Genomic DNA, 25,649 nt, shown 5'->3' with positions numbered 1-25,649 from the left:
CCCCTTTTTTTATTGTGGTTGGAGATGCTGCATATTAGCTTCTCCCCATGTGCTTCAAATAAACAAAGCAGCAAAAGCTGACATTTTACTTCCACTTGATAAATATATGTTCTTCATCCTGCTTGCTATAGTCTGATGAATCAGAATGCATAGAAAATCCAAGTTAAATTGCATGGTATTTAGATAATTCACAAGATAGGAAAATAGTCCTTGCCAGTGGTCTAGCTAGTCCACTTTCAATATGAGCCATTTCAGAAGAAGATGAAAAACACTCCCTAATGGACAATTACTGAATAAGCTACCTGGTGAGAGAACTTCTTTCTATCCCAAATACTGAGTGGTTGCGTTAATGCCCTGAAGCATGAGGATTTATGTCTCATGCAGTTTGATACTATTTAATATATCTTTGGATGTTCAGTCTTATCCAGATAAAGGCCCAATGCTATAATACCTCAATGTTCTCTTGAAGCTTCTTGTCTTTATATATTTTAGCAGAGAGTTCCACAGGCTAATTAAGCATTGTGTTTTTTTAAAAAAGTATATCATACCCTTGCACCTTTCTCTCCATTGGCACCTGGGAATCCTGGAAAACCGGTGGAGCCCTGTATGAGAAATGGATGCAAATATCATCAAATATCTGTCACACCACCACCATACATCTGGTACTTAATCTAGAATTAAAACACATCACCAAATTGATGCAAAACATACATTACAATTAGATCAATGGAAATAGTTTTTAAAGCTGTCAGCTCTGGTGAATATCTAAAAATTAACTTACCATAACGCCTCAAGTCCTGAATGCATTAAAAACATCAACATATGTAACAACATTATTTTTCATGAACATCAATAAGAAACTGTTTGACAAAATTTTTCCAATTTTAGTTAACAGTCGGAAAGAAAAGTTCATTAACCACCACTAGAAATTATTTTATTAAATCATGACCAAGAGAAATGAATCTTGGGAACTTGCCTCTGCTGAATCAGAGTGGCAGAACTAAAATTATTTTCTTAATGAAGTATCAGTGTTGCACAGAGCATTCTTGTGGGCCTTATTGCTCTTCTGGTCAGCTATTTAAGAGGGCTGATTTGCACTTTTGTTTTCAAGTGGCTGTTACTGTGTGTTCACATTCACTTTTCAGAGACACATTATGACTAACATTAAAAACTCCAGTTCTGTTCAAGTTAGGTAACTCAGTAGAAAACATCTGTTTTAGCAGAATTCTCTTTACAGAGGTCTATAACCCAGCACTGATGGTCTGTGTGGCTATGCAGTGGGATTGCATAGAGCCTAGAACATAACTTGGGCTTCAGGAAAGAGTCTTGAATCTGGGATGATACTGCTTGCTAAACCCTACCCACACCTTTTCCCCATCTCACCCTCACAAAGCCCACCATGCCTTCTGACTTCAATAGCAGTTGTATATATGTATTTATTTGAAGAATAGGTCCTACTATTTATTATGAATAGGTCCTACACCTCCTCTCTCATATATTTTCAGACACTCACATCTATATTAAAATATATATAACACCCCAACAAGCTCTCAGATCAACTTTAACACTGGTGGGTCTCTGTCAGGATTAGACAGTGTGCAGTTAGTAAAAAGCCCTGAGTTTCCTAGTCAGAAGAAATACTTTTGATGAGATAACCAGTCATGCTTTTCACTTACATGGAGACCATACCTTTATCAACCCTGATCAGCAGGGATATTTTTCAAGGGAACAAGAGCTTCTCAAAAGAGCTTCTTGCTAAGTGATGCCCCCCTCTTATCTTTCAAATGAAAATGATACTTCTGTTCAAGTGTTATGATAAACGTTGACAAACTTGCTCACTTTATTCATAAAAAGGTGGCCATTGGACACTCACATGCAGTTACTCTATGAAACAGTGTACACATAACAAATTTGGAGGTTATACGCTCTTGTGGTGCATGAAATTTAGACAAGCTAATGGATGCTCACAGTAATTAACCATTAACCCTGGCCCTATGAAGAGTTCACTGTGAAGGAAGAACCTAATATTCTACGGTTTACAGAGAGAACTTAGAAAATGTGCTGACCATCAGGAAAATATTTGTTAAACTTAGCTAATGAGCTATAAATATCACCATTCCCTCCACCACAACAAAATGGTTACAAGGAGAACTGACATGAGTCAACAAATACAGCTGTTTCCAGGAATTATTCCTTTCTCCCCACTCAATGTAATCCTTTACCCTTTCTACTTCTGTCATACCATTCTGAAGGATAGTGCTGGCTTGTCAGCTGCCAGTGCACTGATTTGCTAAGGAGATGACCTGGGGTTAGAAAAGACCATTGACTTGACACAACTTACTTTCAAGTTACAGGAGATTAAAAATCACAGGTTTGGTTTGGCCTGTCATAGGGTAGTACTGGCCATATTCTGCTCAGTTCCCTGCTGCGATAACTCATTCATCTTTGTATGCACAACATTAGTGGGGTTTTTTTTATTATTGGTTTAGCAACAGGTAAACAGCTAGCTACAATGTAAATGGCCAGACTGTAAGAAAGAACTTCTCCATTTTCTTTATAGCATCAACTAATATTCTTTTCTGGTTTTGTTTTCAAGTTCTTTATGGTTTCCTTTTAATATACCTTATTTATAACAAGGCGTTCCATTTATCCACTAACTAAGTTGTCTTTGGGGGGTCAGGCCGCCCCAGTGCTGATGATTTTACATGAACAGAGAAAGAAGGAATTTCTTGTTTGAATTGTTTTCACCAGTTGTGATTCAGTGTATAAAAGCTGAAGAAAGTCTAATTTGGTACGAGGCCCCAAGTGTGTCCTTAAAACTGTGTGTTATAGTACCAGAGAGAAAAACTGTTCAGACATTAGTATGAAAGGCTTAGCTATAAATATTTAATATATACAGTATTCTCAGAACTTCCTGCAATCAAGCTGATGAGGACTAGATTTGAGAAAAATATAGTGAAATTATCTTATAATGGTGCCTGTGCCTAAGAACAGCACACAGAAGCAAATTCATACAAGGCAAATAAGTGGCAGAAAAAAATCACCTTGAACCAGCTACTGACTATTGGGGCAGGACTTCTTATTTCCTTTAGACAACCATTATAGATTATATGCACCTTTGATTCTGTCAACCTTTTCAATGTTGATTTCAACAGGACTGTGGGTAGAAAAACATGCTACCGAACATGAGTAAGGGTGGCCAAACAACAGGCCCTGAGTGACTTGATGCATTGTAGCAGTCAAAACCCTTTCTAATCTGGTTGCCTAAACTTCATGGAATAGCCAACAGTGAGTATAGTTTGAATTAATTTCAGTTTTAACTTAACTTAATTTAACTTAACGAAATTCCCAGTGACATCTATATTGGAAAATATCCACCAATTTTCTTTGAAGTGTTCGTCTTTTTTGTTCTTAATACTGAATAATGTAAAACCTCTTTGATCTTAGACATGTCAAAAGAGAACAAAAAAGAACACTGAAATCTCCGACATTTAGGTTAAAAGGCAGAAGCAAGAAAGGATCTCTTTATCAAGAGTATTCACCTTGAGAAACACTTTCCTTAGACTGCTAGGGTCTATTTCATTCACACAGAGTATTCAGTGAATAAATACTCCTAAGAGAGGTTACTTAGCAGAAATATAGGGCCAAATTGTAGGCTACAGATATAAAAAAAATATTTCAGTTAGTTATCCAGAAAGTATTATCTCTGTCCAAAATCACCAGTTCAAATTTGGAAGTAAGAATAGATCCCAGAATTTAGACTAGAGCAGCGGTTTTCAAACTATGGGGTGGATCTCCCAAGGGAGGCGTGGGAATGTGTCACAGGAGGCCTGAGTTGTGTGCTTTTTTTTTTTTTTTTTAAGAGCTCTGGCTGTCAATCCCAGGTGGTTGAGGCTCATATAGAAGGACCATGGGTGGTGATATATGTACTTGTGGGTGGTGGAGGTGGTGGTAGTGAGGGGGTAAACTGCTACAGACACAAAAAAGGGGGGCTGATCAAATAAGTTTGAGAACAACTGGACTAGAGGAAAGCTCAATATTTTATTGAGATGACATTCAGTCCTGCTAAAGGGGTAAGAGTTTTTCATTTATTGTACTATGCATTCCTAGCTCGTCTCATCTTTGACACACTCTGAAGGTAAGATGTAGAGAGGGACTTTCACAGACAACAGGAAATGTCCCTAACATTTTTAACGTTCCCCCCAAAATTATTTTTAATAGGTCTTTCTAGCAGTTGCTTAATCTACACTGAGCCACTTCTCAAAACTACATTAAACTGATCCTTTTAAAATGTAATTTACCATTATTAAGTCTTTATAAATAATTTAGAAACAGAACCAGCTAACACAGATATTTTCTAGGGACAACAGAGTCCAAATGATACTTGAAGGAGGGCAACTGCAAAAAAAAGAAACAAACAAAATAGGGAATTGTGGACAGAAGGTAGGGGACTAACACAGGACAAAGAACAAAGCTAAGCATTCTGGTTATATGAATGTCAAGCAACAGACATCAGTCACCCTCTTAACACAAGCAAAGGAAAAATATGGAGAAAACTGTGAAAGACAATATTGTAAGAGTCCATCTCCTATCTTTCATGGTCACACACTTGGAAGTGTGTTGGAGATGTTAAGACGGCTCTTTCTGTAGTTAGTAGAAGATGGCAGAAACATAGCAGTGACAGTCTAAGGTCTATATCTGGGTCCTCAGACCATATTGCAAATTCCCATGGACATCAGCTTGAGTTCTGGGGGCAACATATGGCTTTAAGTCTTAAAGAGGCAGGAGTATCAGCAGTTGGCTCTTTTTCACTAGTCCATGATGTGTATAATAGTATATTGCTGGCACAGGTATATAATGCAAGTAAGATTGGCAGGGGCTTAAAAGTTGTATAGTTGAGGGAAGGGGAAGTAGTGGTCTAAAATGAACAACTGCAATGGACCTAACACATTTTTTGACATAAATTAAAACATCATGGTCAGGAAAAACAGAGTGAGAAACAACTCAGGGTTTGGATGCTCATAGGCTCATAGATATTAAGGTCAGAAGGGAACATTATGATCATCTAGTCTGACCTCCTGCACAATGCAGGCCACAGAATCTCACCCACCCACTCCTGCAATAAACCTCTCACCTGTGTCTGAGCTATTGAAGTCCTCAAATCATGGTTTAAAGACTTCAAGGTGCAGAGAATCTTCCAGCATGTGACCCATGCCCCATGCTACAAAGGAAGGCAAAAAAACCCCAGGGCCTCTTCCAATCTGCCCTGGAGGAAAATTCCTTCCTGACCTCAAATATGGCGATCAGCTGAACCCTGAGCATGTGGGCAAGATTCACCAGCCAGATACCCAGGAAAGAATTCTCTGTAGTAACTCAGATCCCACCCCATCTAACATCCCATCACATGTCCTCCTTCCTTAAATATATAACTAATAGAACAGCTGCCGTTGTGGTTCATTTGTCCACAGCAAACCCACTCTTGAGTGCCATAAATAAAACTAATTCATTTACCTTTGGACCTTGTCTTCCTGGATATCCTGGCAGTCCTGGAACCCCAAGTTTACCCTGAAATTAAAAAAAAAAAATGTTTCTAGTAGTTCTTAATAGTTTAGTCATAACTTTATATAAAGTTTGTTTCCTTCCATAACATATACAATCAAATATTTTATTACATTCATCTTCATACTTCACCTATTTCCCTCCTGAGAAGTGGTCAATTGGCTTTGTTTCCAAAACCTCAGTTCCAAGAATGAAATCCTAATCTTGCTGAAATGGATGACGTTTTGCCGTAGACGGCAATGAACCCAAGATTTCACCCAAACACTCTTTCAACACTGTAATGTAGTGATGGTGGCAACAAAACATTAACACACCCTTTAACTCAAAAGGCAATTCCCATAACAGTGCTTTTCATGTTGCACCACGTGCTGGCTAATGTGTTTTGTTTATCTATAATCTCCATGAAAGCCAATGGATATTTGAAGATCAAGCACCACAGGTTGTCTTGAAGAGTTCTAAACTATATCAGAAAACATCATTGAAAATCATACCCCAAGAATAATCCAATATCACATAAAATGTGGTGTGTTTTGAGAAAGCTGGCTGTCTTCCCAGCATCAGACAGGAAAATAGGCTGAGTAGATTGATGCTATTGATGTTACTAATTCTACTGCCTGAAGGTGGAAGGAGAGAATGCTGCTGTGTCCAGATTTCATAGTGTAGGTCCCACTCCATAGTCTTAGGTGATGAAACAAAGAATGTGTGCTAATTTGTCATTTTCAAAAAAAAGGAAAAGTTGTTTTGCTCTCTAAGAGCCAGAGCCACTAGAGAAGAATATGGGTATTGTAAACACTCTACAGTATTCCAGGCCATCACAATTTTGAAGTGGTCTCTACAGAAAAGATGTGAGAATGAAACATAATCTTGGACTCCAGCAATAATCTGGGATGCTAGAAAAGAGATACGGGGAAGCTCTTGCCTGAAAAGTGGCATTTGACAAAATAAATGTGTGTGCTTAAAAAATAAAGCAGATGAATAGAGATGCAGAATATAACTCATGTTCATGAAAGCTTGTTTGTGCCTGGCAGGAGATATTATTAAAGAAGAATTCAGCCATTTATAAAGATAACCATGCTGACAGTTATATTCCACATCAAAGTCAGTTGAATGCATTAGAACTACTTAAGGTAGCATCCCCTAAAAGAAAAGTTTCACAGCGTGACATTGTTTCACACCCTGATAAATTCAGTGGGAGTCTTTCTGCTGATTTCAATGGGAGCCAGGACTAAGCTGACTATTTGGAGTCTTTTTGGTGACAAGATCCTCTCTGCCCATTTGCTCTTTCTTCAGTATGCTCCACACTGGCATTGTTATTTGAGCAAATTCAGCCCCTTCCTCCTGGGGTGTGGAGGGTTCCCTGGCAGCAGGGCCACATGAAAGTGGGGAACACAGAAGGACCAAAGTGGTCTTCAGGATGTTGGGGGTTGGACCAGGTTGGGCACCTTCTGCATGGTGGAGACCTCCCAGTGTGTGGCAGAGGACAGGGCATGGGTTGCTGCTATTACATGGATCTTCCCTTTCTCCCACCCTCATGTTGGTGTGGGAAGATGTTAGGGTCACAGAGACTATTACAACCATTAGACTGCAGAAGCCTTCTCAGAGCAATTCTGCAGCCAGCTCATGTCATGGACAGCAATGAGCACTCTCCCCCAATCCATCACATATTGGCCCAGCATTCAGGCTGGACATTTGACTCAGGATATGGAATTTAAGGAGTTAGTATCCATACAAATGGGAATAATCTGGATCAAATATATTTCAGAGGCTCATCTAAACTAAGCCAACAGTGCTGCTAACTCTTAAAATTCTGTCACAAGTCTCCTGGTATTTGGTATTTTTCTTAACGCTCCAGCTCCTGAAGTCAAGAGGATTGTGAAAAAAATCTCATCTTTCAATGTGGGGGAGGGGTGAGTAACTTGCTAGCCTTTGTAGAGTAAAATTGGGAAAAAATGAACCCTTAAGGCTCAAAAACCAGAATGCAAATTAACAGAACCCTAAATTTGTTAATATTTTAAAATCTTATGAGTTTTTACCCCCATCTCATGATTTTTTACTCATATTTGGAATGTTTGGAGTTGGCTATACTGAAAATCTCTTTAAACCGTACATTCATTTGTAAATCTCATGACACCAATACACTTTCCCATGAGAATCCTAACATTTTCATGTTTTTGGCAGGTCAGATATGGTGTAGGAATAGCCTTTTTTATGGTATTTCAGTACTCTCAATCCTGGCTGAAAACAGAAAATTCAGCATTCAGAAATGCTATAAAAGAAGCTAACTAAAGAGTCAGTTATGGTTTGGGAAAAAGTTCCTTTCAATTCTTGTTTTAATAGAACTTGTTCGCTGATCCAGTTACAACTCAATACAAAGTGATATTCTAATCTGAATTGTGCTTCCATTCATCCAGGATAATAGTTCTAGCCTTCTTTTGTTATACGTTCTTTGATTCATGACCTTGTTATCAGCTGGCAGGGTATTTTGCAACATTTTGGGGAACATTAATTCATAAATAGCTCCCAATAGTTAAATAAAACTGAAAAGAACTCTTCTTGGAATGAGTGAACTGACTCTTAAGATAAGTTATTTGATGACCGTTTATGAATGATTCCAGTATCAAGTCTTAAATATAACCTTTCCTGAACTTCTAGTATGCCATGTAAATAAATCATTATGAACAGTAATGTTATGTTTATGACAAGAAGCAACTTATAATGAAAGAGTATTTCTTTCTATCTCTACTATCGCTAAAATATGTTCCTTCCTTTTTAGTTCCTTCTGCTGAAACTCTAGTCCATGATCCTGGTCATCTCTCTTAATACTGAGCATCTATATAGTCCTGTATACGTTTAAATACAAAACAGACTTTTATTATTTTTATTAGACCTTTTGTCCTAAAAGATGAAGAGGAACTGATCACAGAAAGGAAATTTAATGATAACTTAGATCAGGGATAGGCAACCTTGGGAACGTGGCCTGTCAGGGAAATCCGCTGGCGGGTCGGTTTGTTTACCTGCAGTGTCCACAGGTTCGGCCAATCACAGCTCCCACTGGCCGCGATTCGCCGTTCCAAGCTAATGGGGGCTGCGAGAAGCGACGCGGACCGAGGGATGTGCTGGCTGCCGCTTCCCACAGCACCCATTGGCCTGGAACAGCGAATCAGGGCCAGTGGGAGCTGTGATCTGGGAACCTGTGGGCACCGCAGATAAACAGACTGCCCCGGCCTGGCAGCGGATTTCCCTGACAGGCCACGTTCCAAAGGTTGCAGATCCCTGACTTAGATACAAGTAATCATGACATGATCACATTTATAATGTGCAAGAGAATAAAGTCCAGATCTCTCTCACTCTCACACACACACACACACAAGCCAGATCAGCTGCGAGGAGGAATTTAATCAGATAAATTGAATGATAAATTGTAATAATTTAAGAATGCCTTACTATTTGCTCCCCTCAAAAAGCCTCAATCAAGGAAGAAGGCTGTCCTGGTTTAAAAAAAAACTAACCAGGTTCAGAAGGGAAGCAACGATAGCTATAAAAATAATAACAAATGGAAGAAAGTGGAAGCTTATATTAATAAGTATAAATCAGAAGTTAAGAATTGTAGAAAATGATAACGGAAGCAAAGGGACACAAGAAAAAAATCTATGGGCAGCAGAGTTAAGGTAAATAAGGAGTTTAAAAAAATATATTAGGAACAAAAGAATCCTGACAATGGTATAGGTCCATTACTGAATGGAAATGGTAGAATTATCAATAGTAATTCAGAAAAAAACAGAAGTATTCAATAAATATTTCTGTTTAATATCTGGATCAAAACCAGACAATATAGTCTCATCATATGATGATTATAACACTCTTTCTATTCCAAAAGTATCTGTGGAAAATGTTAAACAGCAGTTATTAGAGCTAGACATTTTTAAATCAGCAGGTCCAGGTAACTTGCATCAAGAATTTTAAAAGAGCTGGCTGAGGAGCTTGCTTGACTATTACTGTTGATTTTCAATAAGTCTTGGAGCACTGGGAAAGTTCTAGAAGAAAGCAATTGTTGTGCCAAGTTTTAAAAAAGGGGAAATGGGATGATGTGGGTAATTATAGGAGTGCCAACCTGGCAGCAATACTAGGAAAACTAATGGAACAGAGGATACAGGATTGATTAGTAAAGAATTAAAGGAGGATAAGGTAATTAATATAAGTCAAAATGAGTTATAGAAAATAGATCCTATCAAACTAGCTTCAATTTTTTATGAGATTACAAGTTTGGTTGATAAAGGTAATAGTGATATTATAATATACTTAATATACTTCTGTAAGTTGTTTGACTTGGTACCATACAACATTCAGATTAAAAAAATAGAACAATATAAAATTAATACTGCACATATTAAATGGATTAAAAACTGGCTAAGTGATAGGTTTCAAAATGTAATTATAAATGGGTAATGGTCATTAAGCTGGTGAGTTTCCTGCAGACACCCGCAGAGATCAGGTCTTGGCCCTATGCTATTTAAGATTTTTGTCAATGATCTGGAAGAAAACATAAAACCATCACTGATAAAGTATGCAGACGTCACAAAAATGGGAGAATTGTAAATAATGAGTATGACAAGTCACTGATTCAGAACTGTCTGGATCACTTGGTAAACTGGGAGCAAGCAAACAACATGCATTTTAATATAGATAAATATAAATGTAAACATCTACGAACAAAGAATGTAGGCCATACTTAGAGGATGGGGGGGGAGTTCTATCCTGGGAAGCAGTGATGTTGAAAAAGATGTGGGGGTCATGGTGGATAAACATGAGCTTCTAATGCAATGCTGTGGCCAAAAGAGCTAATGTGACCCTGGGATGCATAAACAGTGGAATCACAAGTAGGAGTAGAGAGGTTATTTTACCTCTGTATTGGCAACTGCTACTGAAATACTGAGTCCAGTTCTGGTGCCCACAATTCAAGAAGGATTTTGGTAAATTGGAGTGGGTTCAAAGAAGAACCATGGGAATAATTAAAGGATTAGAAAATGTGTTATAGTGATAGATGCAAGGAGCTCAATCTATTTAATTTAAGAAAGAGAAGATTAAGGGGCCTTGATTACAGTCTATAAGTATCTACATGGGGAACAAATATTTAATAATGGGCCCTTCAATCTAGCAGAAAAAGATGATCCAAAGGCTGGAAGTTGAATCTAGATAAATTCAGACTGGAAATAAAGCATACATTTTCAACCATAAGGGTAATTAACCATTGGAACAATTTACCAATGGTTATGGTGGATCCTGCATTTCTGACAGTTTTTAAGATTGGATGTTTTTCTAGAAGATACGTTCTAGGAATTATTTTGGGGAAGTTCTATGGACAATGTTATACAGGAGGAACAGACTAGATGATCTCAAAGGGCCCTATTAATCTAATCCTCATATCGGCCCCATGAGGTTTCAGGGTTAAGTACCATTACTTCCATTTTAAAGATAGAAAAACTGATACAGAAAAGTGATATGACTTTCATAAGGCTACACTGAGGTACAGCCAGGATTAAAATTAGCGTGGGTCAGAAAAACTTTGCTGAAACAATTTTCCATCAGAAAATGCAGTTCTGTCAATGGGAACACTTCACAAAATTGTGTTGATTTTGCCAAAATTTAATTTTCAGAAAAAAAAGGTGTGTGTGTGTGTGGGGGGGGGGAAATAAGTTCTAACAGTGTTGAAATGACCCATTTTGATATTTTTTTAACAAAACATTTAGATTTTTGTTTTTGAAAGGACTTTTCATTTTGATATTGTGTGTGATATTGTGTGTATATATACAGGGCCGGCTCTACAGTTTTTGCCGCCCCCCAAGCAGTGAAAAAAAATTGCCGTCGTGGACGGCAAAAGGGAGAAGCTGCCACTGAATTGCCGCCATGGCCAGCGGGACAGAGGGGCTGCCGCCAAATTGCTGCCACCATGGAAACTCTGCCTCCCCTTTCTAATACTTGGAACGCTGGTGCCTTGAGCCGTCTCTCTGTGTGTGTGTGTGTGTGAATATATATAAGTTAGAATCAAAACATAATATTTTGATTTTGTCAAAATGAAACACAACCAATTGGATATGGAATGAATGAAATGAGATTTTTCTTTTGTGGAGAATTCTAAAATTTTGGGGTTTGTTCCAATTCAGAATGAAGCCAGTGTTTGAAATCTCACAATCCTCTGTGAAACAATTTGTGTGCTGCAGAGCTCTGATTAAAACACTGCACCTCCTGATTCCATCCTATATTCTCATCCCCCTACTTCTTTTCTACCACAAGTTCCCTTATTTTTGGTCTCCTATTTCTTACCTCTCTTCTGGCCCAGGCTACCAAAAACACTGCACTGAAATGGCACTCTGACCTTTTACATACCATGCCTTTGAGTCCCTTTTCCAGCTTCCTCTCTCTTTCTGTATTGGGTTCAAGATCGAGGAGTACTTGTGGCACCTTATAGACTAACAAAGTTATTTGGACATAAGCTTTCGTGGGCTAAAACTCACTTCATCAGATGCATGGAGAGGAAAATACAGTAGGTAGTAGATAGATAGATGGATAGAACATGAAAAGATGGGGGTTGCCTTTTTATAGTGGTAATCAGGATGGCCCATTTCAAACAATTGACAAGAAGGTGTGAGTAACAGTGAGGGGGAAAATTTAGCATGGGGAAATAGTTTTTAGTTTGTGTAATCACCCATCCACTCCCAGTGATTTTTCCTCCTGCTGATAATAGCCCACTGTATTGATTTGTCTCGTTAGAGTTGGTAAGGCAACCCCCATATTTTCGTGTTCTCTGTGTGTGTGTGTGTGTATATATATATAACTTCCTTTCCACTCCATACATCTGATGAAGTGGGTTTTAGGCCATGAAAGCTTATGCCCAAGTAAATTTGTTAGTCTATAAGGTGCCACAAGGACTCCTCGTTCTTTTTTCTGATACAGACTAACATGGTTATCACTCTGAAACTGGTTCAAGATCATTATTCTCATTTTCAGGATTCTACATCGCATACGCTCCATACATCTCAGTCCTTGTTTTTCATTATGTTCTAATGCCCCACACTTTGTTCAGTCTTCCTTTTTAGTAGCACCTTTCTCTCCTTCTGCCACTCCTGATTTTGTGTTTTTTGTCATGATACTCCTCATACTTTAAAACAATTTATCTTTTCCCATTCACCAAGCAATTTCTGCTCCTTCAGATCTTCTGTGTAGCCTTTCAATGCCAAACTACTCTCTAGCACTGTCACCATCCATGCTGGTGTCAAATTTTCTTTGAATCATATTTGTCTTTGTTAGATTAGACTGTAAGCTCCTCAGGACAGGATTTAGCTGTCTCATGTGTCAGGAAGTGTTATGCATATCTATGGATAGCTACAAAATAATAATTTTCATTATTTGTGTAGTGTCTGAGATCACTCTAGTAGCTGCCCTCAGCAGCCATAACCTACGGCTTTCAGATAGCTAAAGGAACTACTTTCAGCAGTAACAGCCTTTGGAGTTGAAGATCCTGGTTTGATCTCCATTATGAGGCAATGTTTCTTTACATTAGCTGTTGGTTACTAACCTTTTCACCAGCCTGCCCAGCACCACCTGGGTCCCCTGTTGGGCCTGCTCGACCTTTTGGACCTTCAGGGCCATCTTCTCCTCTTGGACCCAGTGGACCAACTTCACCCTAAAATTCAATATGGTATAAATACAGAGCCACTGCCTATGTTCATACCAATACACTGTTTGCAGTAGCAGGACATTTTAAGATTTATTTTATGAAACAAACAATTACTTGAAAACAAATGTAAATGAAGATTAGGAAAAAATATTAGTGCTTTTGTGGTAGTAACAGAATTTGAGTTGTGGGGGTTGGGCATTGGGTTACTTAAACCCAGGATAGGGGTGTATATTAACACCACTTTTGGAGGATCGGTGAGGCCCCCTGTGAAATATGGTTACACCATTTCCCCTGCACCAGCCAGAATATGGCCCTCAGGATTAATCTAGTACATTATACATGGAATGGAATTAGTGTGAAAATATGGATGCCTGGATAACCAATTAGTCTGTTGGTAATGTTAGCTTAAAACCATGAAGTCTGAGGCTGGTGAGCTCCACTGCAGTCAATAGAATAATGCTGATTCCCAGCATGTGAGCATCTGGCCCCAAATCTACATGTGTGCAGGTTAAAAATAAATTAATGAAAACACTGCTTGTTACATTTAATTATAAATAAGTTTAAAGTGATATTCACAAACTAACAGCTAGAATTTCTAAGTACTATATTTTCCTGTATAAATACTTACTCTGTCACCTTTAAGACCCATGTCACCTTTAAATCCTGGGAAACCATCTTCACCCTAAAGAAAGCACAAAATATAGAAAAATGTGTTCATTAAAAAAAGATACTTTTACAAATGGAATTAAAACATTAGGTAATCTAAGTGGATGAGCATAATAAGTGCAGTAACTCCATTCAATTTAGAACTTCACATGCCTAATGATTTTAATATGGCCATTACTATATCCAAATATATAGATATCTATGCAGCTACACTGAATGATTGCTCATCTTGGGAAAAAGTAGTGAATAATGGGGAAGCTGTCGTAGGCAGGACATAAATTTCTGAATTTATTATGAACTCCTTCATAGAAGACAATGATCTTCTGCATTAAATTCCATCCTTATACATTAAAGTTTTTATTCTGTTTATGCTTTCTACTGATAAGATCTTCATCCTTTTTCATAATTGGTTGATGGACTGACAATGCAACTAAACCTTAATATTGTTCTGTTCATTGGCAGAACCATTCATCCTTTTTATTTATTTATTTTTATTAGTGGCCCAAAAGCATCATAAAGGAATAACCAACTCTTAAAGTTTAGTGAAAGAAAGGTCAACAGATTCCTTACTGATTTAGTAAATCCTTTATAAAACTAAAAGTGGTCACACTGAACTTTAAAAGATATTTCTTTATTCATGCAAACATACGTATACCCATGTTCACAGCATATGGTGCCACACAAAGCTAACGGAAACAGTAGTGTCCACATAGAGTGGTCAAATGTAAAAGCATGAAAGGTGGCTCAATGGCTACATTCATTGGTTGATACAAACATATATTCTATGGGTAATTAAAAGAAAATGAACTAGTCAGCATGGCAAAGATAAACACGCTGACACCTTAAGGATGTGTTTGTACATAGTGGTTGAACCAGAACATGTTAGGATCCTAGGGGACACTATTTATATACAGATAGCTAATCTCCTCAAAGATATTATGCAGTTGTCCATGTTTCCATAAAAATAGCCAACAGTGAGGAAAATTCTACTCTGTTACACTTGAGCACCTGGATAGTGACTCCACTGACATTAAAAAAATCAATGGAATTATTCCAGATTTGCACTAATGTAATTGAGAGGAGTTTTTGGTCCACTACGACTACATCTGAGTCTTTGCGCAACTACCATTCTGATATCAAGGCCATAGAAAATTCTGGCAAGTACATTTTTTAGTTGCTGTTCCTCATTGCTGGGGATGGAAGCTCTCTCTCTGCTGAACGAACTTGTAGAAAAGGGGTTCACTATAATGCTGATGTGCTTCAGGTGAAGAAGTATTGGTGATGTCAGTCTAGAATTAATGACAATGAGCTCCAGTTGTTGCTAATAAAACAGTAAGGGCATTGTACTTCATCGTCAACAGATTGCACTCCTATATCTAGAGTTTTCTCTTTTCCCATGCCAACCAGAGAAATTTGACATGGCCCACAAACCTAAAACCATGACATTATTTTTATTCCATCCAATATTTCAAGGAGAATTATTCCATGACAAAAGTGTTTCCAGAGGTAAATGGATCAAGAGAAATATGCCATGATAAGTCAGCACTTTAATTTCCTTACAAAACTTACAAGTACAGTCAAATCTCATTCTTCAGTGGATTGTAAGGTTTTTGCACAAAGCATGAGGTGCTGTAGCAGGTCATGATTCATGGGAAAAAGACACACTAGGAAAAGGTTTAGGTAACTGATAGGTCGTCTGTGTTTTGGGTGATAGTGGTAAAAGGTCCCATGAGGTCACTCTATAATCCAGACATTAAAATTCTAGAGTTACAAATACCTATTTATTAACATTTAAAGAGAGGTGTTGATCAAGTAGAGCATGAGAAACCTAAAAAAGGCTTTAGTTATGAGCTACTCGATTATACCCATGGACAATAATGTGGTTCAAATAAATGAGGACACCTTGCATACCCACAAGGATTGAAAGCTGCCTATCACAGATCAAAAAGTTGCCAAATGAACTGAAACTCTTCACCCATCAGAGTGAGGTTCAAGCTACTGAGAGCTAAAGGATCTTGACTTTAGTTCAGCTTGGAGGCGAGAGTGAATCTCTAAGGCCCTACTCTGTAGGTAATAAAAAATAAAACAGAGTTCTATAAATAGTCTATTGGTCAATGCAGAGTCATAACTCCCTTGTCAACTTTGGGACCACTTGAGATCAATAATGGTGTGGCAGATAGATCAATTGCTCTACCTCTCTCTTCTCATAATACTGTGCTTTTCACAGTAGTATTTGACTGCTCTAAATCAATAATGCCTATATGTAACAGACATATAAGCTCCACTAGAGCATGTCCTGTGGTCTCAGGGGTTTCTATGTATTTGGTACATCAGTGTCAATTTTGAGGTGTGCACTAATGTTTTGGGTCATACAGCAGCTATCATCAAACAACTGTTAGGATCATAGAGGCTGCTAGGAGGTCTTTAATGTCATGATGTCTTTAATGTCCAAACCTTGGTTTTTAAAGTCCTATTCAAAGAACACAATGAACTATTGAGCACTGTGTATCTTTATATCTATTTATTTGTGGAGATACAGCTATATCATTATTTATCAATATGGAAAAATCTGTTATTTATTTATCCTCATTGCATGTTTGCTATATTTTGAATAATAGCTCATGTTTATATAAAGCTTGGTAGTATAGTGAAGAAAGTTATTATAATGAACAAAATGTGTTGTCACTGCAGAATTTCAAAAGCATGAAACTCCTTTCAGGGGCTTGATCCTTCAGGCAGTTCTCCAGTACTCATGTCAAAGGCAGTTTTCAAGAGCGAACCTTCAGTCTTGAAAAATAAATGTATACTCTGTGGTAACAGAGCAATAAGGCCAGATATGCCTGTGTGAGATGGCTGTTTGAACCGCAGTTCTGGGACAGACTGACTCTAAAACTTGTGCATCCATCCCCAGAAGGATCAGCCCAGTGCAAGGAGTCTCCAGTGGGATAGAGTTAGCACAGAGGTTCTTATGCCACTCCTTCACTTCCTGCAGTTATAACACTGAGGAAAGAGGGTAGGGCTAGGATATCCCTATGACAATCCCTGGCTGGGGTTTTGGCCCCAAGGGGCCACTAGAAGCTAATGGAGGTTGCAGCAGCCCGAGTGTGATCTAACTTCATGAAGGGGAAATGGCCCTGCATATAGCAGCAGCAGGAGGTTTGGGAGAATGCATTGTGAGTTTTAATCACATTTGCACACATATTCCCTATTTGTGCTGTGCACATCTTTGCCATAGCAAAGGATCTGGTCTATTGTCTGCATTTCAGACACCAGAAAGTCCGGAAGTCAATGGAAGGTTTGGGTATATAAGAAATACAGAATCTAGTCTATAGTATGAATCACAGTCGTGAAAGTAATAATTGTCACAAGTGTCTTGGATGTGACAAGCTTCTAGGGATCTACTATTGTCAGTGGTGGAAAGAGGGAAGGCTAATTCTCCACTGCCCTGCACCTTGTGTGTAAGTCAGTTACACCTGTGCAAAGTAGGTGGAAAATGCTATTGCTCTGATCTGGTAGAATTTTACATACATTTTACACAGATGTAAATAGCTATGCAAGGTGCAGGGCAGTGGAGATTCAGGCCTGATACATTCCCCGTGGATGGTGAAAAGTAACCACTGCTGCCTGGGAACAACAGTACTTGGGAGAAGGAAATAAAAGATGTAGCACTGAAAAAAGGAGACCCTTTTGTTCACCGGAACACAGAAAAACACTTTTTTTTTTAAACAAAAGCAAGTCCAATTCTATGTTTACCTTTTCACCTTTGGAGCCCTTGAGACCACGGACACCATCAGCTCCCTGTAGAAAACAATGAGAAAATGCCTCACTGTACATAACCAGAAAGTTTCAAATATTCAGATTTTTTTTTTAAATGAACCATACCTTCACACCACGAGGACCAGGATAGCCAATTGGACCCTGAGGACCTGGAGGCCCCTAAAATACATTGGATTAGAAAAACTCTGTATGTTAGTCAGTTAACAAATAGTTTTCGAAGTACGATCCACTTACCTTAACTGTACCACAAGTAGTCTAAAGGAAGTCATTGGAATAATACTGGACAGACAGGCTTTTCTGGCTGACTGCCCCTACGAAAACTTGTGGGCATATCAAAGCATTTTTCTAATTTACTGTGGATCTATTTATGGTTTTGCTGTGGATTTATACTTTGGGGAATTTCATATGAAAGCAACGTGCAAAAAACATCAACTCACAACATAAATAATCTGAAATTAAGATAATTTTGAAAATATAAGGAGAACACACCAGTGTTAATGATGTCTGCACAGGGCAGAAGCTATGTGTTAGAGATAAAGACATAAGAGTATATCACTCTACTAACCCTTCCCCATCATTTAAAAAAAAATCTCACAAATTCACATTCTGTGCCATACTCTACTCTCCTATAGGCAGCTGCTATTCCCATATATACAGATCTTGCCGAATCTGACTCCTTTTTTCAGTGTTTGTATTGTCAGAGTAATAAATCCATCAATCATGGTCTCTCTTAAAAATTCCCCAAAGTCAACATGGTCTGATTTTTAAAAATTGTCAACATTTAATTGATACTGACTGGGGATTTTTTGGCATTTATTGTATCCTGAGGATTTTTTAAAATCTATTTCACTATACCTTTGCAAATATAAAATCCAGAGAAGATAAACCTTTGCTACTTTAATAGTACATCCTGTTTCATAATACTTCCTGGCCTCATAGTAAAGAAAAAGGCCCCCAAACATGTAATAGATGGCAGCATAAGGACCAGATTTTAATACCCTGATTTATACTATTTATAATGTATAGTACTTTACTCCGTTGTCTTCAGTAGGACTACTCAGGAAGTAGTGTGTTATTCAGCATGAGTAAGGGTTTCAGAATCTGGCCTTAACATGGCAGGGAACTTTACAAACCCTTTAAATATTTCACTACAATGAAGAAATTATTTTCCACTGGCTTGCTGCAAGTGACTGAAAAATCCATTGATTGTGTGTGTTTTGCTATACCCCCCTCACAGAGCCTCTCAATAGTCTCAGCATGTAGCACACACTATAAAACTGCAAACTCAAAGAAGTTGCAAGTTATCTGTCTGAAACATGTGACAGTTTATTAAATCCTGAGTAGACATGAATAAATATAAATAGAGTGCCTTGTTAAAGTAAAACTGCTTGTGGAGTTCACAGATTGGCACTCAATAAATATGGTTGTCAGTACACACATGCTGTGAATGGGTGATGCATTTTCTATCACTTATGATCCCAATAGCTGTAAGAGCAACAGATTACATGGTTGACAAATTTACTAAATAAACAAATAAATACAAATTGAATAGGCACATGTTTATGGAAGTTTTGAAACTTACCAAAGCACCTTTCTCTCCAGACTGACCCTCTTTGCCAGGATGACCCTGATTACAGAAAGATAAATATTTTTTGGAAAATATGCTCTTCATGAAAAACAATTCATTATACAAATAAATTGGTTTTAAATAATTGAACATCATGATGACCCCAAATCCAGCCCTGTTTCTGGATTAGAGCATGAAAAATACACCTTTTGATTTTGAGGATAGATTTACTGTTTTAATATATAACTAGTTTACATAACAAAGAGAAATCTGGACAGTAGTTGTATTAATGGGAATGTATTAAGCAATATTTTGATCACATCCAGTTAATATTTCAACTGCAGGAGTCTTTTAATCTAAGACACACTCTGATTTGATTACTTTAGTGTTTTGAAAGAGCCTATATGATACAACTTCATGCAGAAATCCCTAAACCATATAAAAAGGTTACAGGAGTTGTCTGAGAGGCCTATAAAGAGATTGATCTAGTCTCATTTATAGCATTAATTAAATGCTTTTCCTTTAAATCATTGCTTACTTTTAAAATAAAACTTTTTGAGGTGTGCAGGCTGCTACTGTTTAAATTCTATATCATTATAGTTATATAAAGCTCCCACTAGAAATGTAGCCCAAGAATTAAGCTTTTGTGGGTGTGTGAGAGAGAGAAAGGGAGATCACTCGAAAGGATAATTCCTCACTGCATTCCCAGTGGGAGACAACAGTGATTATTTTTGATCTGTCATCAAAAATTACACTAAAGTGAAATTTAAAATGTTAATGGCAGATTACAGTTTGAGGAAATCAACAAGTAACACTTTTTCTACTTTGTGTAGATCCACTCTTATTTGAAGGGTATAGTAAATCTTTAGTTTTGCTGTACGTGTAGCCACTTCTTAAATATTAGCTTCTTGGTGGTATTAACTTTCAAAAAGTGTTTTCAGTATGTTAATTGATATCAGATTTTTAAATACCTGCCAATCCTTAACTGATAAACTTCTGATTTTTATGTTTAGTTTTCTAGCTGATAATATGAATTTAAAATATGCTATTAATTATATATATATATATATATATATATATATCACTTACTTTTATCTATTTAAAATATGCTATTAATGAAAGGTATATATATATATATATATATATATATATATATATATATATATATATGCATTCTACAATATTGATTAGAAGGATGAATATCAGATAGGTAGAAACAACTTATTGTCTTGCTCATCTCAAACAGCATTAACATTTTTTTTTCAGTTTTACTCAAACAAATGCATCTTGGTTTGAAAATCTGAACTAATATTCAAGCAGATGATCTTATTGTGCGCAAAGTTATAACTACTTACCCTGCATGGAAAGTCTGTGATTCTATAATGCTACCTCTGTCAGGGGTGATGCTTACCAAGAGTTTCAGCGACTTAACCTGCCTGCCCTACCTTTCAACCAAACAAACCCATGCACAAGGTAGGGAGATGACTGTCTAGGCAGATGGTGGGGTGCAGGCAGTGGTTCATGCACAAGCACGGGCACACACAGACACATGCAAACACTACGTGTGCTTATTCGTTCTTCACTGCATTTGTCTTTATTTCTGATTTTTATGTGTAACAAAATGCAGGTTTTCAAATACCAGTGATGTTTGTAAGGGCTGAGAGTTTTCAGAAGCCAGAAGACCTTGCACAAGTGGACAAAGATTCAAGTCTAACTGGAATCTCCAACAATGCCATAATATGCATTGCCAACAGTCTGTATGGATGTGCTGCAATAGCAGGCAAAAGGGAGATTGACGATCATGGATGCAGTTCTGTATCCATAATACGTTCATTTTTTCCAGTTTAATGCCCCTGGGACAACGTCTATAGTTCTTAACCTTGCAAAATTCCTGTTGAGGTCATTGAGAGTTTTGCTTGGAATTTGACCTAAGAAAGGGGGAAAGATTATTATATGAGAAAATGGCATAGTGGGGAAAGTACTGAGGGGGACAGTATAAGGAATTGTGCTGCCTACAATTAAGTGGCCCTTACTGGAGGTAAAAACATAAACATTTTGATACAAGAAAGCTCTCTTTTTCTCTCTCTCATCTGTCATTAGGCGTACTGGTTTCATAGTTACTAGGTTTAGGGCGTGATTTTGAACAGTAATGTAAGTAATTTTATTCAAGTAAGAATCTTTGTTGGGTGTTCACTGAGTTTAGTAGAGCTGCTCATGTCAGTTCAGTAACTCATGGGGGTAAGCGCTTACATGAAGATGAGTTTCCTAATGTTCAGAAGATTCTTATTCTGGTAATCCTGCCCCCATGAAGAACCTGAAAGAGTGGGGGCCACTCCCTTGATATGCCCTGATCAGGAGCTGTGAGGAAGTAAGGTGTAACCAGCTTTATGCCAGCTGAGAAAATCCCTTAATCAAGAGCATTTCCTGGTGGCCATAGGTACATACTTTATCCCCCATTTACACTGCCACATTGACATAAATGAGACAGTGGATTTGATCCACTGTATGTCTCCCCGGCTATTGGCACATGTTACAAGCATAATTGATTATCAAGGTCCACATTTTTAAAAGGGCTTCAGCAAATGTTAGCAGCCCCCTAACTTTAATAATGCCTCAAGTTCAAATAATACAGAGGTATACACAGGTTTTACAAGTTTGTTCCCAACTAAGAGCACTGCTTCTTTTCTTCTTGTAACGCAGTACATTGCATGCAGTGACCCAAAACTGCATACTGATTTTGAACAGAATGTAGACATTCAGAGGACAAAATACTATATTACTTACAGAAGGCCCATCAGAACCAGCAAGTCCGGGAAGGCCAGGTTTGCCCTGTGGTCCCTAAACACAACAAAAAGGATACATTTTAGGAATAATATTAACAAATAGGTTGCTCAAGCTAAAATAGGTTACAACAAATAAATTAACTATGAACAAAAAGAAATATGTTAAAGCATACAAAGTGATGGGAAAAAATAAAAGTTGAGAGTGTTCCAAAAGCTAGATCCAGAGACTTAGATTCTGATCTCAGTTACACCAGTGTAAATCCATAACAATTCCAATGACTTCAAAAAAGTTACTCTCAGTGCTCACTAGTGCAAATGAGAAAGGAGCAGAGAAATTGCCATATGGCATCAGACCCATGGTCCATCTAGTCCAGTATCCTGTCCCTGAAGAAGGAAGGAGCAAGAAATCCCTCAGAGGACAGATACCAGATAATCTATTCCTGATAGTTAGAGACTTAAGGCCTGAAGCATGAGGTTTTATCTCCCTTTCAAAATTTGTGTTATCAATATTATGACTGAATATTTTTGTTATCCACATAAACAGCCAATCCTTCTTTGAATCTTTCCAAGTTGTTGGGCTCAGCAACATACTGTGGCAATGAGTTCCACAAACTAATTATGCATTGTGTGAAAAAAGTATTTCCTTTTGGATTCTCTTCTGGCTTTAAATATTTCAACTAGATATAGTTGGATACTGAAATACTTGCTCCACCTGACTACCACCAGTACCTCAGAAATATCCATTTGTAATGTTAAACTAACTTGCCTTTTACCTCAGAAAGTGTGAGATTCCTATAACCATGTTAATCATCAAAACAGTGCTGTCTGAAGTTAGATCAGAGAGTAGTAAGCAGCTGCTATAGCATGAATGAGAAAAACTAAACAAAAGCACAGGCACCTGGGAAGGAAATTAAATAGAAAGGACAGATGAGGGAGAAGGAATAACATGTTGTTTCCCAGTTAAACTGAGGTGATGAAATGAGAAAAAATAACATCCAGAAAATAATGTTCTTTTACAGAATTGTGTGAAAAACGTCAGCATCAAAGTACATTCAGCATCAGTTTTCAGATTCACCGTCATTTTTACCAACTTTTCTTTTTGACAATGTCTCCAAATACAATGAATATGCAAATTAGAAAGATGTAAAAATATGTTTATTTGGGTTGTAAGAGAGAAGATGATTGAGTAGAGGCCATTTGAAAAATGCACTGTTTTTCACAAAGTATCATTGGGCAGATGAGAAATTAAGGGCACAAGGAGGAAAAACAAGGCAAAAGTTACATTTAGAAATGGACCATCCCAGTTATGATGGAGAGAATGTAACTGTTGCACATATCAATCACCCCTAAAATGTATACACAAAGACATGAAAGAAAAAAGTGGAGAAATATGATGTATTGTTCACTATACAAAGTAATATCCAAAGAACAGAAAATGACAAAGGGTGAAATCCTGGCCCCGCTGAAGTCAATAGCACACTCCCTTTGACTTAAAGGGGCCAGGATATCACCCATAATCAAGAGGAGGCCAGAGGCCGTAGCATCTAAAGTTGCAAAGCAAGAACAATTTGAATGATGTAGGTGAGTCACAGAACCCAGGGGTGAGAACTGGCTGTTCATTGGCTTGAACTGTTTCAAACACAAAAACAAAGCTACATTTAGAGGGTAAGCTGTGTGCATGGCAGGACAGAATGTGACTTTTTGGAAATGAAAGGTTAGCTGATGATCTTCAAAGAGTCACAAGAGATGTGTTTGATGTCTGTCCGTCAACCAAAAATCCATGTTATATAACTAGAAATTTTATTATACCAAAAAAAAAAACCCAGGTTGGGTCCTAGTCTCCAACCACCATGTCTATGTCTACACCACGTAAGAGCAGCAAAGCAAATTGGCAACATTCGTTCCCAAGGGTTTCAAGAATATGTAGCCCAAACAAAACAAAATGATACTTTAATCACAAATGCATTATCAAAACCTATGTGAGTCAACCTGTAATGAACATCAACAGACCAAATTAAAATTAGTAACATCCAAGTCATCATCACCCAGGGCAATTTACATTAGCTGGATAATGACAAATGCATCCTTTTTATTGGACATTTTTTCTTATTTAGTACCATCTTGGCATCACAGCATTCATCAACTGCAACTCCTACAAAATCATCAGTGTCCTTATGGTCTTTGTCCTGTCCATGCCCAGTCTGTGGGTGTGCCCACTCTCAGTACATAGGTTTACCAAAGAGGAAGCAAGAGATCAAACAGGCATTCCTGTATTAGTGCAAGACACTGACCTAAGATTGCTAGGTTTCTAATTAGTCATCTGGGTATATTCTGGTATGCTGGCAGCAATATGATTGCTGCTATTTTTTACATCCCTCATACACTTATACCTCTGAGAAACTTTTCTCGCAGCTAACCACTTGGACTGCCCATGTGAGCAGAGTTACCCATGAGTTCCTTTTCAGGACTGGGCCCTCGAGAATGAGTAATCTTGATGGATTGGCTGTGCTGAATATATTGCCTCAAATCAACGCAAACTTTTAAAGAAAATCTGGATCTATTAGTGTGAGCCTGATCCTAAAAGAGAGAGCACCTAAAATTTTGTTATGAAACTTTTGTGAGGGAAACCTATATTAGCAGGTTTAGATGGGGGAAAATTTTGATGTGACTGGGTTTGAGCATAGACAAATAATGCTGACTGGGTTTGGACCGGGAAAGCTTTCAGTGTCAGAGGGAAAGGTTTCTATCAATATTTCAAATGTCACTGCTTGGTCCTCCAATATCAGAGATGCCAACATGTAACGTAAGCAGGGAAAATTTTAGATGCCAGAATGTTTTAGGAGGAGAAAACTTTAGATGTTGGTGAGTTTCACATGGAAAACTTTAGAGATGACTCTGGAAAGGGGAATCATTCTATGGGGGCAGGTTTGGGTGGAAAAACTTCCTTTTAATATTTTACTTGCCAGAACCTCTTCGTATACAATTCACTTGTGCAAGGCAATTTGTACACAGAAAAGTTTCTAGGAGAGTAGACTCCTGCAGACATTTCATATAAAAGTTAATTTCCTGAGTGGCCTGCATTCTTCCTTCTCTCCAAGTGCCATTCCTCTCTTCTGGCACAACCAAGTCCAGAGTCCTTGGTCTGAAATCCCTCCCAGTAGGCCCAATTGGGGCTATTATTCTGAGATACTCAGGGACAATTATGGAACTTACAGATATGGTGTTTCTCAGATGACTCTCGGTCCATGTTGAGTGTGTAAGCACTACACGGACTGGAGCAACAGAGAGTGTGTAGTCTCAGGATGTCAAACTTATTTTTGCATAGGGATGCCTATGGCCACCTGAGAGAGGAGAGCGTGCTCCCTTCAGCTCATGAAGTTTATACTGCACAAGCCAATATACTCTGAAGTCTATCCAGCATATAAAGCCTTATGCATGTAAGTGTTTAATTTACTGAAGTCATCTTCCTGTACAGGCCCCACACAAGGCCACTTATAGTTGTAATTCTTGTGCTTGGCATTACAATCTCTGTGCTTCCACATGGGTAAAAGAGACCCCAAAGGAGTGGGAATGAGGCAGGGCATGGCCCTGTTCTTTCCACTCCTCACCAGCACATTGAATG

The 25,649-nt window shown here is 38.0% G+C and overlaps 1 protein-coding gene across 4 annotated transcripts in view; it reads right to left on the bottom strand.

Moving 5' to 3' along the window:
• COL11A1 (collagen type XI alpha 1 chain) overlaps positions 1-25,649 on the bottom strand; it is a 228,180-nt gene that overhangs the window by 99,058 nt on the left and 103,473 nt on the right. For all 4 annotated transcript variants that reach the window (XM_077823830.1, XM_077823832.1, XM_077823829.1 and 1 more), the window contains 8 exons: positions 22,029-22,082; positions 19,260-19,304; positions 17,783-17,836; positions 17,654-17,698; positions 13,863-13,916; positions 13,133-13,240; positions 5,512-5,565; positions 549-602 (listed from right to left, as the gene is read on the bottom strand). In XM_077823830.1, the coding sequence (XP_077679956.1) occupies positions 549-602; positions 5,512-5,565; positions 13,133-13,240; positions 13,863-13,916; positions 17,654-17,698; positions 17,783-17,836; positions 19,260-19,304; positions 22,029-22,082 (468 nt within the window). The remainder of the gene's footprint in view (positions 1-548; positions 603-5,511; positions 5,566-13,132; positions 13,241-13,862; positions 13,917-17,653; positions 17,699-17,782; positions 17,837-19,259; positions 19,305-22,028; positions 22,083-25,649) is intronic.

This window comes from Eretmochelys imbricata, chromosome 8, assembly GCF_965152235.1.
Source record: "Eretmochelys imbricata isolate rEreImb1 chromosome 8, rEreImb1.hap1, whole genome shotgun sequence".
Classification (NCBI taxonomy): Eukaryota; Metazoa; Chordata; order Testudines; family Cheloniidae; genus Eretmochelys; species Eretmochelys imbricata.
Note: the sequence above shows the minus strand (reverse complement) of the source record. Positions and strands in the feature narration are given on the sequence as shown.